Source organism: Lucilia sericata, unplaced genomic scaffold (assembly GCF_015586225.1).
Source record: "Lucilia sericata isolate MDLA Ls3-8-SP2 unplaced genomic scaffold, ASM1558622v1 Contig000515F_arrow, whole genome shotgun sequence".
Lineage (NCBI taxonomy): Eukaryota > Metazoa > Arthropoda > Insecta > Diptera > Calliphoridae > Lucilia > Lucilia sericata.
Window position 1 is genome coordinate 247821 of NW_023994528.1, and position 18228 is coordinate 266048.

The following is an 18228-nucleotide window of genomic DNA, read 5'->3' on the forward strand; positions in this document are numbered from 1 at the left end:
ATGGTGTACTGAATATGGATTTGGGGCTTAGTTATAAATTGGAAACACCTCAGATGGCAGTTTCAAAACTCTAGTTTCAAAATTTTAGCAATTTTGTTAAGCAAATTTTACAAATTACAATAAAGAAGGGAATAAAATAGTAAAGAAATTAGGTCGATATCTCTCACATATTAGCGGTACCTGCGATCTAAATTAATCTAAATTAACCCTTAAACGTAAATATATTTTTATAATTATATAAAATGTCCGTAATATATGAGCAAAATATTCGAAGCCATTTTTCCAGAAAATGATGGGTGATAGAGAAATGCAGATAACAGATTAGGTTTTAGCTGCTAAAAATACATAAATCAGTCGAATTAGTTTCAAATTTGTTGGCCTTTGTATTTTGAAAAGTTGACATCTATTAAATTAATAAATAATCTATTCAATACCGGTCAGTACTTACATTTTTGTCCATCACTGTATAAATTCGATTAAATATCGATGTCATTTCTTCAAAGTTATACAGTTGGGATAAAACCAAACACAATATTTTTCTTTTTACATAATAATCCTCTTTCATTCTTATCTTTCCACCGATAAAACGCTTGACAATGAACTTTTTCATATAGAATATGTACAAAGGTATTTACTCATTTCCACTACTTGTATAATTAATCAATGATAATTTCATTTAATTTGTTTTTCATTCATGCCCAACACCGTTTAACCGTAACAATTTTGTTAAATATAAAAAATTAATAATAAATAATAGAATAAAAATAATTATTTATTATTTTTGTGGTTTATAAAAGAGGACTAGTATAAAAGTACTTATCAAACTACTTGAAAAATATTTAGACACGAAAACTGCTATATTAAGCAAATAAATAAATGAAATTTGTATGACGTTAGACGTTAAAATATATTTGCTTTCGTTGGTTGCCTCAAGATTTTGAACATCGGTTTTATATTCGAATTGTATAATATTTACCTTCATTAACATTAAATTTTGAACCCTAAGTCGCTTATTTCCTTTGTGAAATAGATCTTATAATGTCCAAAAGTTAGAAAATTACTATTGAATAGTAAAACGAACATTATTTTTTTTCAAACTTAAGTCCAAGAGATCTTAAAAACCTGAAGTGATAGAGACATTTTGAGGTTAGATTCGGGTTTAGTATAGTTTAAGCCTCAGTTGGATTTTATTTATCATTTTATCGGTCTGTCTCATTTTAGAACATACAATATATTTCAAAAGTCAAACTTTTAGGATTGTTACTGAGTTCCATAAAATTTTGAAAACAAAATCTGGTAACTGTTATAAACTATAAGTAATAAAACACAATCGTAATAAAACTATAAAAATTTATTTTATTCCACAATTAAAAAAAAAAATAATATAAAACAAAAAAAAAAAAAAATAAATGAAAAATATAATTATAATAAAAATGTTAAAAAAATATTAGCACGATTAATCGCTATGCTCGAACAATTAATGAATCAGAAAAATGTTTTGTGACTACAATTATTGTTTTTAAAAAATGTTTATGTATATTTTTTGTCTAGTCACTCCAAGACATAGTGCCAATTTTATCTAATTTTCCATTTGTTTTTTTTTTTCTCTCTCTCTTTCTCTCTCCCTTAACCACGTGTTTTTGCAGTTTGTTGTTGTTTGATTTTTTTTTTTTTGCAAAAAGTGAGGAAAAACAAAAATCATAAAAATTTTATAACGAATACCGAGTTTAACTGTCAAATAAACTGCCAAAATGCAGTCTTTTAAAGCGGATGAATTACCGGAAAATCCGCGGGAGACCGCAAATCCATTATCAGCATTAATGTTTTGGTAAGTACATAATTTTCTTCAATATTTTAAATGCATACATATTCGAATCAAATAATTTATTAATAATTCTCTTTTATTAATCGTATATTTAGTCGTATAAATATTTTTAAGTTATTCAAATAGCAAAATAGTCATAACAATTCTTTAAAACTGGTTTATTTATGCATATGAGAAAAGTCAAATAAAAAATCTATTAGGTTCGTTGTTCGAAACTAACAGTATTTCTAGTAACCTACTTTGCGCTAACTAGTTCATAAAAAATGTTTAGCTGTAAAAATACAAGTGACAATTATTTTAAGGAATAAAATTTTGCATTATTTTGTTTATAAATATGTATAGCAGTTTTTTAAAAGTGTTAATTGTAAATTAGTATTTAAACAACTAGTGTAGCAGACTAGAACTAACCCACCCACCAACGTCAATCGTCTTAGAATCTAGTATAATCTAGAATATATGTTTGTTATATAGTAAAAACTTGTATGGACCTATGATCAATATTTTGATGTTTTACTGCCGTAGTTAGTTAGTTAGTTAGTTATTAGTTAGTTAGTTAAATAGTTTAGTTAGTTAAATAGTTAGTATAGTTAAATAGCTTCGTTAGTTAGCTCGTTAGTTAGTTAGTTAGTTAGTTCGTTCGTTAGTTACGTTCGTTCGTTCGTTCGTTCGTTAGTTATAGTTCGTTCGTTCTAGTAGGTTGTTACGTTAGTTAGTTCGTTTAGTTCGTTCGTAGTTAGTAGTTTAGTTCCGTTAGTTAGTTCTTTAGTTAGTTAGTTACTTAGTTAGTTAGTTAGTTAGTTCGTTTACTTCGTTCGTAGGTCAGTCGTTAGTTAGTTAGTTCGTTAGTTAGTCGTTAGTTGTTAGTTAGTTTCGTTAGTTAGTTAGTTAGTTAGTTTAGTTAGTTTAGTTAGTTAGTTTAGTTAGTTTAGTTAGTTAGTTCGTTGTCGTTCGTTCGTTAGGTAGTTCGTTCGTTAGTTCGTTCGTTCGTTCGTTAGTTACGTTCGTTCGTTAGTTCGTTCGTTAGTTCGTTCGGCTAGTTACGTTCGTTCGTTCAAGTTCGTTAGGTTCGTTCGTTCGGTAGTTAGTTAGTTAGTTAGTTAGTTAGTTAGTTAGTTAGTTACTTAGTTAGTTAGTTAGGTTAAAAAGAATCCGAATAAATACACCTAGGCCTCCACCAGGCATGTTGTGCACTCCTATACCTTTGGCGGAAATCGAACCCACGACCTCCGGTCTAACAGACTAGAACTCCAACCCACCCACCAACGTCAATCGTCTTAGAATCTTATAAGACCCAGAATATACATATGTACATATGTATGTTCATATATAGTAAAAACTTTTATGGAACTACGACCAATATTTCCTTGTGTTACTACCGAAATGTCAAAAGCAATATACTGCAATCTTTTTTGATCGTGCTGAGCATAACTTCAGCTTGAACATTGCTTCCACACATTTTAATAATAATTAAATAAACATTTAATGAAAGTACAAAATAATAACAATAATTCTCATAAATAGTAATGAATAAAAATAGAAATATCAGTACAAAGAAAATACTTAAACAAATTCGTATTACAGATTCTTTACATCTGTTGTTTTAAAGCGCAACAGTTCTAGTTTTCTCATTTTCTTTGTATAAAATAATTAATTACTTATAAATAAAACAAACATTGAAGGCTTTTGTAAAAAATCGAGTAAAAAATTCCAACACTTGACTATCGATTAACGGCTTAATGACACTTCAAATGTAAAAGTTTGAAGTGTTTTTTTTTTAACTACACATTTAATTTCATAAATAGTTATTACAATAACAACAATCTTAAATAAATGTAGACATTTTAATCTTGTTTTTAGTTTAAATAAACAAATAATTAAAAGTAAGGAAGTAACTTCTATTAAACAACAAATATAATAATACTTTCTTATTCGTTTTATTTTTTAATATCACCAAATTAAATTCCATGAATGATAAAGTTTATCTATGATGAAATAAATTAAGATCACTGATTATATATCATATTTAACGGGAAAACATAGTAAAAATTATTACTTTATCATGCTTATTAGCATTAAACTTTAGACATTAAGACTTAAAAGTATAAATCATTGAAATATTGTTGCTAATCACTTTTTAAGTTAACAACAATATGCAATTGTATATAGTCTGAAGGTTTTAAAATCTTGGTGGAGTAAACAGATAAAACATTACAAATTGAATATTTTTGGGGAATTTTATGCCTTTTTATATACCACTGAAAAGCTGCTTTTGGATTATTTTTAATATTAGTTTTAGATTGTGTCTTGAAAATATAGTCCATACAAAAACAAATATAACGTGGTACATCACGATAAAAGCAATTTTCATAGATATTAAATATACGCTTTTCCATGAGAAAGTTTACCAAGACAACATATAAACGCCGTTCTATCTTTCGCACTTTTGAAGAAGCAAAAAGTTTTGTTTGATTTTTAGTTTCATTATTTTTTTGTACTAAAGAATATAAAATATGGGAAGAGAATTCCATAAAGCCTCTTGGAAAAATGAGACGGTAGGTAAAACCTCAAAGATCCTATGGGGTGACCCTAACGAGAGCAGGACGAAAAGCCTTCTCAAAATCAGCAAATCTGAGGTTACTATGATGGAACATATTCTAAGTGGACACACACTATTACGGACACAGCTATTAAAAAATTGGAAGTACGGATTCAGATGAATGTAGAGAGAACCATTGTCAGGCTTTCCCCGTAATTAAATTCAAACATCTTGGGAGTGATATTATTCCAGATACAACACCCCTCACGAACACTGATTGAAAAATTCTTAGGAATTACGTCCAGGGAACTGAGTTTTTGAACATCAGATAATACATTCAGTGAATACAATATAAGGTTTTTTTTACCAACAAAACTTTTCCATTAAAAGGAGCGCACAACAGTCCTGATAGCGGACCACTAAATAACGCTTTAAATTTCATAATTTTGTTAAGTATACTATAGTATTTCTACAGATCTATAACTTGTAACAATGATCCCAATATTTTTTTTAATCGCAACGCGTTTTACGCTTTTCAAACTTTTCGCGCTTTACAAGCTGCAAGTTACACACCACGCTTCATTTTGATTTGTCTTTTAATGTTTTTGATTGATGATTATTTCTGTTTTAAAAATCAAAATTTTAAGTTTTTTGTTTATTTTTTTAATATATTCTTTCATTATAGATGAAATTTATTTTATTTTATTCTTATTCTATACAAAAGAAAATACAACCCTGATCAACTGCAGACGCGTCAAAAGTTGGAGGTTAGGTTAGGTTGATAGGAGGATGTATACTACATCAAATCCGAAGAAATACACCTAGGCCACTATCGGGCCTGTTGTGCGCTCCAATTCAAGAAAAAAAAAAAAAAATTGTTCACTGAATGTATTATTTTTCCATGTTCAGAAACTCAGTTTCCTGGACGTAATTCCTAAGAATCTTCCAATCGGTGTTGGTTAAGAATGTTATTTCCGGAATAACATCACTTCCAAGATACTTGAATCTAACTTCGACGAATGCCTGACAATGGCAAAGAAAGTGCTCCAGAGTTTCACTGTCCTCTCCACATGCTCTACATTCGTCTGAATTCGCACGTCCAATTTAGTATAGATGTGCTCGTAATCCTGTGTGTCCACTGAGAATACGTACCATCATACTAACCTCAGACTTGCTCATTTTGAGAAGATTTCTCATCAGGGTCACCCCATAGAATCTTTGTGGTTCTACCCACCGTTTCATTATTCCAAGAGGCCTTATGGGATTCTCTCATCCATATTTTTAATTCAGCTTTTGTTGCGTCGAATGGTTTTGCGTTTGTCAGGTTAACTACATCGAGCTCCCTTCCCTTTAAAGCTATTACATTCGCCCTTTCGTTGCCGATTACTCCCGAATGGCCTGGTACCCATATGATGTGAACCTTACCTCTGGGAGAGTATTCAGTTAAAGCTTTCTTACAATCCAATACGGTCTTAGATTTAATTCTATCACCTGATATCGCACAAATTGCCTTCTGGCTGTCGGTAAATATATTAAGCCCTGTGGGCGCCATATTTATTCTAATCCAATTTACACATTCCGTTATTGCTCGTACTTCTGCCTGGAAGCTTGTGTTATGATTAGGTAAACGGTGGTATATTTCTGTTTCTGGGTCTTCAATATAGAACCCCAGACCCACTTTGTCCCCTAATTTAGAGCCATCCGTGTAGCAACGGATTCCTACTGGTATTTGCTCTAATGTTCCGCTTGACCAAGACATTCTATCTGGGATTAGCGTTTCAAAGTTTCCGACATATTCTGTGTCTGGTATGCGATCAGGCACGTCCGATGAATGTGTATAACCTTCCAATGTGTCCAGTATACATTGATGACGTGTCCTATAACCGTTTTTGGCCAGTTCGCCTAAAGTAAAGAGCCGTTCGGCTGTAAGCGCCGCCTCATATCTTATATATGTTTCAATGGGTGGAATATCTAGCAACGTTTCCAGAGCCTTGGTCGAAGTAGTACACATGGCACCACTTATACCCAAGCAGCATGTACGCTGAACTCCCTGTAGTAGTTTGATATTACACTTTTTGTCCAAAGCAGTCCACCAGATTATTGAAGCGTAAGCTAGAATTGGTCTAATTACACTTTTATAAAGCCAATTTGTCATAGTACGACTAAGACCCCATTTCATGCCTATGGTTCTCCTACATATCGCCCAGCACCGATGTGCCTTGTTGATCCTATCCTCTATGTGGTGTCTCCATTTTAATTTCCGGTCAAGTATTACACCTAAGTACTTAACTTTGTCTGTCACCGGTATCTTCTTGCCCAAGAAGCAAGGTTCAGTATATGTAGAAATTTTTGTCTTTCTTGTGAAAAGACAGATTTCCGTCTTCGCCGGGTTAACATTGAGGCCTCTCGGTTGAGCCCAGCTCAAGGCCGTATTCAGAGCCTCCTCAGCTCTTCTACACAAGTAATTTGGATCCTTTCCCTTTAAAAGTATTACGACATCGTCTGCATAGCAGACAGGTCTAAGTCCTTTCTCGGTTAGGGTCCTTAGGAGGCTATTAATCTTGGTGACCCAGAGTAAAGGTGACAAAATGCCACCCTGTGGTATACCGCGAAATACCTTTTTCCTGATAGTTATATCGTACATCTCGCAGCTTATCCATCTGTTCCTTAGCATGTAGTTGATCCAGTTACGGAGCACCCGGTCAACATAAAACTGGTCTAGGGATTGGATAAGGGTATCAGTGTGCACGTTATTGAAAGCGCCTTCGATGTCAATGCATACTGCCAGTGTATACAGTTTGCTATCGAAAGATTCACCTATGTAGTGGACAACTTCATTTAAAGCGGTTTCCATCGATCGTCCCTTTACATAAGCATGCTGCTTATATTTAAGGTCATTGTATGGTATGCTGCTTTTAACCATGCTATCGACTATCCGTTCCAAGGCTTTAAGTAGGAAGGACGTAAGACTTATCGGTCGATAGGACTTAGGTGTCGCATAGCTAGGTTTCCCTGGTTTGGGTATAAATATTACCCTTGCATCCTGCCATTTAACTGGGGTATATGCCAATTTTAAGCATGCAGTGAATATCTGTGACAGATGTACGGAAACCAGTCCCGCCTCCATCTGCAAAAGTGCCGGGAAAATTCCATCCGGCCCTGCAGCTTTATAGGGAGCAAAGCTCTTGATTGCCCCTTTAACCATGTCAGTTGTAATAACTATTTCCGTGTTACCCTCCCCTTCCTCCAATATCGGTTCATCTATGTTATTCGATATACCGGGTGGGAAATGAGAATCCATTAGGAGTTTTATTGTCTCCTCCATATCCTCAAGCCTCCTGCCCGTGTCATCGATCATAGATTCCGGTTGGATAGGAATTTTTTTATCTTCGATACGTCATTTACGCTATCTACCTGTTCACAGAAAAGTTTCCAGGAGTCTCGTTTGGCTTTTCGAACGATTTTCTTATATTCACCAAGTTTATTACGATACTCATCCCAGTATACTGCGGTCTTTTTACGCCGTGCCCGGTTAAATAGTTTGCGAAGAGTCTTCCCAAGGTTCCGGATCTCCCCAGTTACCCAGGGTTTTTCCTGGGCAGATCTCCGCTCTCGCAGAGGGCAGCTGTCCTCGAACGATTCAACCAGGGCACTTGTGAACGTTTCCACTTTGGCATCTATATCCTCTTTAGTAAGGTCCCGAACATTGTCCAATTAGTTTTAGACTTATTCCGAAACTTTATCGGCTTTGGTGGTGGCCTTAGTATTTTGATTCTTATGTACCGATGATCAGAAAAGGAGTGCTCGTCCGAAACTCTCCAATCCTGAATTTCGTTTATAAGCTCTTCTGAACATATAGTTATATCTAATACCTCTTCTCTGATTCTATTGACGAAGGTAGCTTTATTACCTAAGTTCAATGTTATCAAGTCTTTAGTATTAAAGAAATCCATGAGGGCTTGTTTCCTGCGATTGGTGTTTGTACTACCCCAAGCTACATGATGCGAGTTGGCATCACAACCTATTACAATTTTCTTATTTTTCCTTTGTGCCTCTTCAACCAGTTTCATCAGATCCGACGTTGGTGGTAGTGTCGGAGAATCGAAAGGCAGGTAAATAGATGCAAGGAATATGTTGCCACGACCTTGCTTCAGCACAGTTGCATCCGATGTTGATAATCCTGTTGAGAGGAGAAAACATAAGTTCTTGTGACATAAGATACATGTTCTCGGGCGAGATCCTGTATCAGCGTAGAAAAGTTGGAAATTTACGTGATTTAATCCAGAAACCTTGTTGCGAATCGTCCAAGGTTCCTGGATTAAAGCTATATGTATTTTACCTGTGTTGATTTTAGCCATCAGAGCGTTGGTAGCTGTCTCGCTCCGATGGAGGTTTATTTGGATAACGTCAATCATGGTCATCCATTAAACTGTCTTCCAGCGAGTTGGTGGTCACCTCCTCGCTCTTTGGATTTGACTCCTCCGGATAGCCTGAAGTGGCTATTAATGCAGTGAGTACTGTTGATGGCACTGCGGTGTCCTTAGCAGGCATAGGAATAGCAGTATTTTTAATAGACACATTCCCAATTCTGGAGAGCATTGCTGTTCTGTCCACTGGCGGGTGAGTGATTTCCTCCTCGCTTTTAGGATTTGACTCCTCAACATTGCTAGTACTTGCTAATGATGCTTTGGGTACTGTCTTAGGTGTTTTAGTGTCCTTGTCGGGGCCGGTTTTGACAGCCCTTTCAATCGGCGCCTTCCCAATTTTGGAAAGGGCAATTACACTTTCTTCTGGCGAGTTAATGGTAAATTCCTCGATTTTAGGATTTGACTCCTCAACGTTATCAGTAGTGGATACTGATGCTGTGGTCTTAGGTTTTTTAGTATCCTTTTCGAGGCTTGTTGTAACAGCCCTTCCAATCGGCACCTTCCCAATTTTGAATATGACAGATTTAGAGGCGAAGTAAGCCCTACCTTTATTCTTGGCAAGACTAGCCATGGATTTCTGGTCGATACCTATTACAAATAAAGTTCCCTCAGGTTCTTCTTTCCTGTAAAAGACATCCCATTTTTCCACGGCCAGCTCAGCATTTTGACCTCCAAGAATTTCCAGTATACGTTCATTAGCCAGTTTACTGCCCCATCCTTTTATGTAGACAGTGGACTTTAGGAGCACCGGAAGCTCGCTCTTCTTTGCCAGTCCCAGCCTAGCGCCGTCCCAGGGAGGAGGGATACTTTCCACCAAGTTCTTTAGGGTGCTAACACATTGGTGAGATGCCAACCTCATCAACATCACGCCCATGCTGAACTCGCAGCTCTCGCTCTCTATTGGTTGTTTGCCCTTTGAAGCGATTGCATGGTCCACTATCTTATTGTTGACCAGGTCTTCTATTTTACTCTGTTGGTCTATTGGAATTTTGCCTGTCGGATTACCGGCATCGTAAACTGCATAGCAGAGATCGTCCCGGTGCCTACTTCTGGCAACTTTGGCGTAAGATGGCGGCTCTTTTCCTTTTCCTCCGTCTAGCTTCTCCTTCCTCGTTTTTCGGGGCTTCTTTTGAGATTCCCTTACCTTCGAGGTTGATTTCGCCGACGTGTTCGTCTTCGGAATATCTGGCTTGGCGTTGTCACCCTTACTCGCAGGATTCTCACTTGAGATTCCTTTGAGTGAAGTATGGCTTGGCTTCGACTGTGTATTAGAAGACGGGGAGCTCTTTTTCTTCTTAGGTTTATTCTCAGTTGTCAACTCCTCTTGAGACCTGATCCTTTTTGCCTCAGATCTTGTGAGAGAGTCCGATTTTTCCTTTGGAGTGTCGTGGGATTGACTAACTATGATTTCCTGAAGCATCTTTTTCAACTTCCTCCTCTGTGCTCCAGAAAGTCTTTTCTTAGTAATAGGTAATTTAGCTATGCTATCACTCACCTCTTTCACCATTTGCTCTACTTCATCCTTTTTGGGATTTTCTATAATGGTATTATTATTATTATCATCTGAGGATTCAGAGTCGGAACCCTCACCTATATTTAAAGGCTGAGGTAGCTTAGAGCTCTCTCCGAGTACATCCTTCTCTTTCACCACTATATTTTTGCCAGCGGCATGCTGTACACTTGACGCATTGTCCGCCACGGAGGCCAAGGTACCCACCTCCGTAGTAGTATTCTGCTCACGATTGCAGGATGACGACGACACGTGACTCGCGAGTAGATCAACACTTGCCGCCGGTACTGGGTTATTTAGGCCCTGCACCGTAACTTTTATCTTTTTATTTTTATTTTCCATATTTGTTTTTTTTTCAGTTTTTTGGTCCGCGGGGAATATAATATTCCCAGGTGGTGGACAATCTGCCCTCCCTCAGCTTAAGTGAAATTAAAGCTGGGAGAGGACAGATGGTCCATCACCACCCCCTATCCGCCACCCGGGGACGCGCTCGGTAGGAAAAATCTGGAAAACTCCCCCGAGAGTTTTCCTTTTCGCGGCAGACGCGTTACATACTACAGTGTGTAACTTGTTAAATTAAAATTCACTATTTAAATTTTAAGTGTTATATAAACGTTAATCCCACCAGAAAATTTAATAAGGATCTGCCCATATTTAACACTAGTTCCCATAATTTTGTTTTTTTATCAATAAATTACTTATGCATGTATATCGGTCGCCTATGCCCGATTATACTATCTTATTTCTTTTGTATTTCTAACGCATATTTCCAAAATAAAAATTAGTTTTAATTTGACCTTTTTAACTCACTTTAAGTGTGTTCGACGGTCTCGTTTTACATTTGGGAAAAACCTATACTTTTTATATGATATGTAATGATCAGGGCAAGGATTTGTATGCAAATGAATTTGCAATAAAATGGCATCGATTTGTTGTTGCATATTTTTGCATATTTTGTTATAAATGCATAAATTGCATACATTGCTTTAAATTGCATATATTTTGCATATTTATAGCATATTTTGCATATTTTTTAATTTTTCGAACACAAATTGTGTTTTTTTGTATTACATGCATACGTATTTTTACAATTAAAAATATGTATATATGTAATACAAAACAAAACCCTTTATGACCAAAATGTCCAACTTTGACCCCCTCTACATTCGGCAGTTCTTAATCAATGTGTATGGCCTACTATCAATAGTACTGACCTTGGTGCAAATTTCATCCAAATCAATTTTTTGAGTTGGGTCACTTGACACGAAATTGCCCATATTATTTAAATTATTGTCAGTCTCGAGATAGTGATTCTGTTAAATTGGTATTAGGGTACATAAAGCGATATTTCTATCATCAAGAACCTATATATTTGTTGTCAAAAACTTTAGTTCTAAATATTTATAATAAAAATGTACTTTAATACGATAAAAGTAAAATTAGTAGTTAAAGGTTAATTAAATTTTGTTAATCAAGTGTTACGTTTATTTTTGGTTCAAATAATCACTATGTGGTAGAAAATTTACTCGGGTCATCTTGGTTCTAAAACTTTTCACGATAAATCTATTTTTTAAAACCATTTAATAACAAATTTATATGATTTTATAATAATATAATCTAAGAGTTTGGGTACAAAATTTTAGGGAAGGGGATAAACCGCAGCTCCTGTTCTTACCTTTTTTCCGCAAAACTTTTTTAACACTTGGAAATAAGCAATAGTGTTTCTTGGGTTTACAATTTTACAAAATTCTATAAAAGTTATAGCTCTTATGTACATGTAATGAAATTATATAAAATATGATCATCTGAAATACATTTTACTTATTTATTTTGTAATAAGTAATTATTTCTAAGTTTTACTAAATATTATTTTTGTTATTTTTAATATGTTTACAAAAAAAAAACGACCATAAATATAAAACTACATTCTAATCATCACGTATTTTTTCTTTGCAGTTTTGCAATGCCCACATTTTTTAAGGGTCGTAAAAAAATATTGGACGAAAATGATCTCTATAAAGCTTTAAAGGAACACAAATCTGGTAAGTAACAAAATAAGAATAATGCTAGTTTGAATAAGATTGTTTGCCAGAACTAAATTTCTTACATTGAGCCAGGAAGTATTAGGTCTAAAAACAATTATTATAAACTCGAAGTATATTAACATGCTGCGTAAAGTTTAGCAAGGTTTAGAAATCATAGATATTTTTAAATATTTATTTTCTGAAATATTCAGAGTAAATTACTGTTCTTTTTATAAAGAGTTAATTAAATATTTATGCATTTACTGTAATTTAAGCAACTTATTAAGTATATTTAGATTATTTTTCACTGAACTAAAATTTCTAATAGTTTCAAATTAAAATCCACATAAAAGTTCAAATTTCCTATAAGCTCATTAAACCCGATACTCAACATTATTTTAATTTAAAACTAAATATAACATTGTTATAATCAAATTCTACTTAGTATTTATAAACAATTTCGTGTAAATATTGTTTAAGAAAAACAAAATAAATTTGTTTTGCCATTCTCCACCATACCATACAGCAGGGGTTTTAAAATATGGTCTGTTATTTGAATTATTGTATAATTTATTGAGTTTTCAGTATGCCGGTTATTTAAATAATCAATTTAACAAAAATAAAAAAGATATTTATTATAATTTATAATTCCATTACATGTCCAATGATTAATATCGTTTTCAGTTGAAAATAATTCAAAAGTATGGTTTGATATTAATACAAATTGTTTACCAAAAATTTCTTTGCCAAAAATTGTATTGATTATTTATTTTATTTCAATAATATAGTTTTTTTTTAATTTTTTTTTAATTCTTATTAAATATGTATTTACATATGAGTATGTGTGTGTTCCCATAAGTCTCACCCTAAGTATTATTGTAAAGTATCAAATGCATCCATAGAATTCAATTAAATATTCTACTCATATCACATTTCTTCTTTCCAATTAACAAAAAGCACTTGTCATAAAAACGATACATTGGTTGTCGTATTCATTCATACATTTCAGTTTATAATTTTACTTGTGGATACAGTGTGACATTGATTTTAGATTAATGGACAAATGATTGAGTTCCTATATTATATAGAAACAAGTACGAGTGTGATAGAAATATATTGACATAGATCTTTACGTTATGTTGATAGAAGGATTTAGATGTATTTACATCAAATTCGAAGAAATACACATAGGCCACAATCGGACCTGTCTGTATTTTTCAGAAACTCAGTTTTCTGGACTTAATACCTAAGAATTTTCCAATAAGTGTTCATGAGGGATGTTATATCCGAAATAATAACACTACCAAAATATTTGGATCTAATTTCGGCAAAAATCTGACAATGGAAAAGAAAGTGCTTCGCAGTTTCTCAGTTATCTCTGCATGCTCTACATTCGTTTGAATCCGCACATCCAATTTTGAAAAGCTGTGCCCGTAATCCTGTGTGTCCACTAAGAATATGTACCATTATACTAACCTTAGACTTGCTCATTTTGAGGAGACTACTCGTCCTGCTCTCGTAAGGGTACCCCATAGGATCTTTGTTTCATTATATCAAGTGACTCTGTCCCTTATTTTTAACCCATGCCTCGTTGCGTCTACTCCCAAGTGGCCTGGTACCCATATCATGAAAACCTTACCTCTGGGATAGTATTCGGCTAGAGCTTTCTTGTCCTCCAGTACGGTCTTAGATTTAACTTTATCACCTGTCAATTAATATGTTAAGCCCTGTGGGCATCATATTTATTGGAAGCCCACTTTGTCCTCCAATTTAGAGCCATCCCTATAACAACGGACTCCTATTTGCTCAAATGTTCCGCTTGACCATGACATTCTGTCTGAAAGTTCCAGACATATTCTGTTATGTAATCGGGCAAGTCCCATGATTGTGTATAGCCTTCAAATGGGTCCAGTATATATTAATGACGTGTCTTATAACCGCTTTTAGCCAGTTCGCCTAAAGTTATGTGCCGTTCGGCTGTAAGTGTCGCCTCATATCGTATATGTGTTTCAATGGGTGGAATGTCTATCAACGTTTCCAAAGCCTTGGTTGACGTAGTGCTCATGACACCACTTATACCCAAGCAAAATGTATGCTGAACTCTCTGTAGTAGTTTTATATTACACTCTTTACATACGTTTTACTTATTCATTTATTTTATAATATAAACATCAGACTGATGTTCGGATCATCATAGATCGCTATACTGATATTTTTATGCCAGTAATTAGCGTTAAAAACATTATCCGAAGGTGAATTTACATAGGAAATATTTTATCAGAATCTGTTTATAGTTGGCATAACTCCTGAAATTTTATAGATTTTTGTTCCATATTTATGTCGAATTTCATCGCTAACTTGTATTTTTGAACTGTTTAAACTATATTCCGGAAGCAACTTGTATGAGGACTAGGTATTACTTTAGATCGATATTGCTGATTTCAAATACCAATCAAGTTTCATCAATACGAAATGTTTTTTGTAAAGGCACTCTGTTTTTCACGGAAACACGCTGCTATATAATGCTATATAAAAGAATCTAAAAAGATCCATAATACATAAACTTCTGTTGATCTTACACTAATATGTGTTACAAATAGAATGGAAATATACCTAATCTTGATTGATTGATACAATATTTGTAAGTCATTACTCCTTCTAAGTAATGCCAATGGTATGTAGTAGTCATTTGTAAATTAATATTGCTTTTGTGAAATGTATTTTCTTTCACACTGTATGTATGTTTCCTTATATGAGCATAAAAAGTATGTAATAACAATAATTGGTAAACATTTTTATAATTTTACTGAATTTAAGTATTTTTCTTTATGACTCTTGAAATCAATTGAAATCTTAACTACGAATTGTTTTGACTTGTTATGTGCCAACTTCTGTAAACAAATGCGCACATTAACCCATTTAAATAAATAGTAATTAAAATTATATTGTTAACTGAAATTCTATAAACTAAAATTACATATTTATAAAGATACATATTTATATTTTATGAAATGAAAGGAAAATGTTTAATCTTTATACTTTAAAAGCCATCTTGTTCATAAATAAATTTTAGATTTAAAAGAGGTTAATAAGACAAATTTTGTATGGATTTTTTGTTTTGTAAACTGTTGAGAGATTTAAACATTTTTATAAGTAAGAAAATAAATATTTTATATTTTAACAAAAGGATTTTCAAACACCAACTATTTTTTCGTTCGTTGTACAAAAACATGTAGTTACTTTTAATACAAATCAATTTTGTAGGAATTTGAACTCTTATCTTGTTTTTATAAATAGAAAAACATAATGAAAACATTTGATTGCATTCGAACACTAATGATATGTAGATTTTTTTAATTATGCTTTTATTTCCCAATAGTAAGTATCTACATATAATAATTTCTAGTGTCTTTTTCCTTTTGACAATTATAAATTACGACAAATACAATTTCTTTCATAACAATCTCAATTGTTTTGTATACATACACATGTATTTGAAACCCTGTCTAGATATGTCACTTAATATTAATAAAAAATTATCTTTATGGTTTTAATAAAAAATAAACAATTTATATTGTTATAAAAATTCATATAATGATTTATATTATAGTATGTATTGCAGAAATTCATGTGTGGCCGGCCTACTGTTTATTATTATAAATTACGATTACATATTTTGATATTTTCCATTATTGGGGAAGAGGGAGGGAGGCATATTCAATTTATCATTCCAACTGTCACAAATTAGAATACAATTTGTTTTATCTAATTAAAATTTACAAACACTTTATTTGTAGCGATGATATGAAACAATTTCTATATGTCAAGGTGAAAGGTGTCACTTTTTGCTATAACGGTTAATGTCAATAACTATTTTTTCAAAATATGTTTCATATATGGGGAATTTCGTGTCAAGTGACCCAACTTTAAAAATCGATGTCTTCCGATTTGGATGAAATTTGCACCAAGGTTAGTAGACCAATAGTGCTAACATTGCTAGCTATCTGAACTCCTTTGGACAGTTTAGCTAGGACTAATAGGTGAAAAGTTACACGCATTTGAATAAAACCCTGTATGACCCAAATGCCCAACTTTGACCCCCTCTAAGTCCGGCAGTTCTGGACCGATAGCGCTGAAAATTTGTGTCTGGCCTACTATCCAATAGTACTAACCTTGGTTAGTACCTTGTTAGTTTGGAGGTCGTGGGTTTGATTCCCTCCACAAAAGCCTAGGTGTAAAGGTGGAAGTATACAACAAGCGTTGTACGCGGCAACTGTCAAAAAAAGTTGAAATAGTGTATTTTAATTTAACAAGTGAGAAGCTCAGCAACTTTCAACTTTTGGCGCGTCGACAGCTGATCAGAGTTGTATTTTGTTTTGTGTAGAATTAGGTTAAACCAAAATGAAATAAATTTCTCCTACAATAAAAGAAAAATATTAAAAAAAATATACAAAAACTTAAAATTTTGATTTTTAAAACAGCAAGTCCTAAAAAACATTAAACTAAAGACCGAAATAACGCGTGGTGTGTAACTTGTTGCTTATAAAGCTGGGAAAATTTGAAAAGTGTGAAACGGGTTGCCGCCTTGTTGTGCGTGTTGTGTACTTACACCTTAATTCTTCCGATATTACTAACAAACTAACTTTTCCTTCATCGTAACCATCGGTTTTTAAAAAGATTTATTTCAACTGACGAAACATAATTTAAATACTAGATACTTCTTTCCTATGCTTTGTTTAGTCTGTTAGTTCGGAGGACGTGGGTTTGATTCCCTCCACAGTTGCTTAGGTTTAATGTTTTGGATCTGATGCAACACAAATACATCCAACAAACTAACTATCAAGTCAATTTATGGGTCTTGCAAAAGTTAAGTTTAGCTCAAGCCAAGCTCCGATTTTATTTTTTCACACTTAATATAAGACTTAAAAAGTGATGAAAAATATTGGCCAATAAATTTTGATTGTTAATGACTTTTGTAGTAAGTTATCGGGAATGAATTATTGATGCTATATGGGTCCAAAATCTGAAAATCAATTTAACTTAATTATTGGGATTCATTTGGGTCATTACTAATTTTGTATTCCTTAAGAAAATGTGATTTGAAAATTAAAACCAAACAAATAAAAAACAATTTCTACAGTAAATGAACAAAATTATTAATTAATCTTTAAAAATGGTTTGTGCTAATCGAACTTTTAATTGATAAAAAAATTACTTATCACGATGAATTGTGTAAAGGGGTCCTTAAAAAAGTTACACACATGTTTGATTAAAACTATATAAATCATAACGTAAAATCAAGGTTTTTCTTTTTTTGTTAATAACTTTCTTTAAAGTACCTATTGAAGTACGTACTACACGTGAGCAAAAAAAGTATATTCTACAAATTACATCATTGTACAAAAATAGGGTATTACTGACTTTTGTATTTCATAGAACATTAAAATATATGTATGTACGTCATACAAATAATGTAAATCTTTATACAAACTTAGTTCGCAATATTAATATAAGATTTATAATAATAGGCCAAGTATAAGTCAGTTATACACCACCATTAAGCTATTATCAACTAGTTCCTATAGATAATATTGAAAATAATTTTGTTTAGAAATTATTCGACCTTTGGAAATAACAGCTGACGAAAAACGACGATATTTATAAGATTAAAGATATACGAAGAAGCAACAAAATACCTAAATGTCTTTATTTCTATTTCATTGTGGGTTTTCAGCACTTAACTGCAAATCAAAATATATTTTATTGATTGTTTCCTATTATTTTTTTATCAGCTGTGGTAAAATTATTTTTATTAAATACTAAAGTCATTGTGATTTGTGCAAATATAGAATTGGTAGTTATTTGTATACTAAAGGTAAAAAGTACGTTAGATAAGTTATTAAAAA

General features: G+C 33.0%; 1 protein-coding gene across 1 annotated transcript in view; it reads left to right on the plus strand.

Moving 5' to 3' along the window:
* Nucleotides 1–18228, plus strand: part of LOC119605740 (probable multidrug resistance-associated protein lethal(2)03659) — a 37021-nt gene that overhangs the window by 10865 nt on the left and 7928 nt on the right. Inside the window, exons 2-3 of the mRNA XM_037959020.1 lie at nucleotides 1647–1828; nucleotides 12255–12340. Coding sequence (XP_037814948.1) covers nucleotides 1752–1828; nucleotides 12255–12340 — 163 coding nt within the window. The 5' untranslated portion in view covers nucleotides 1647–1751. The remainder of the gene's footprint in view (nucleotides 1–1646; nucleotides 1829–12254; nucleotides 12341–18228) is intronic.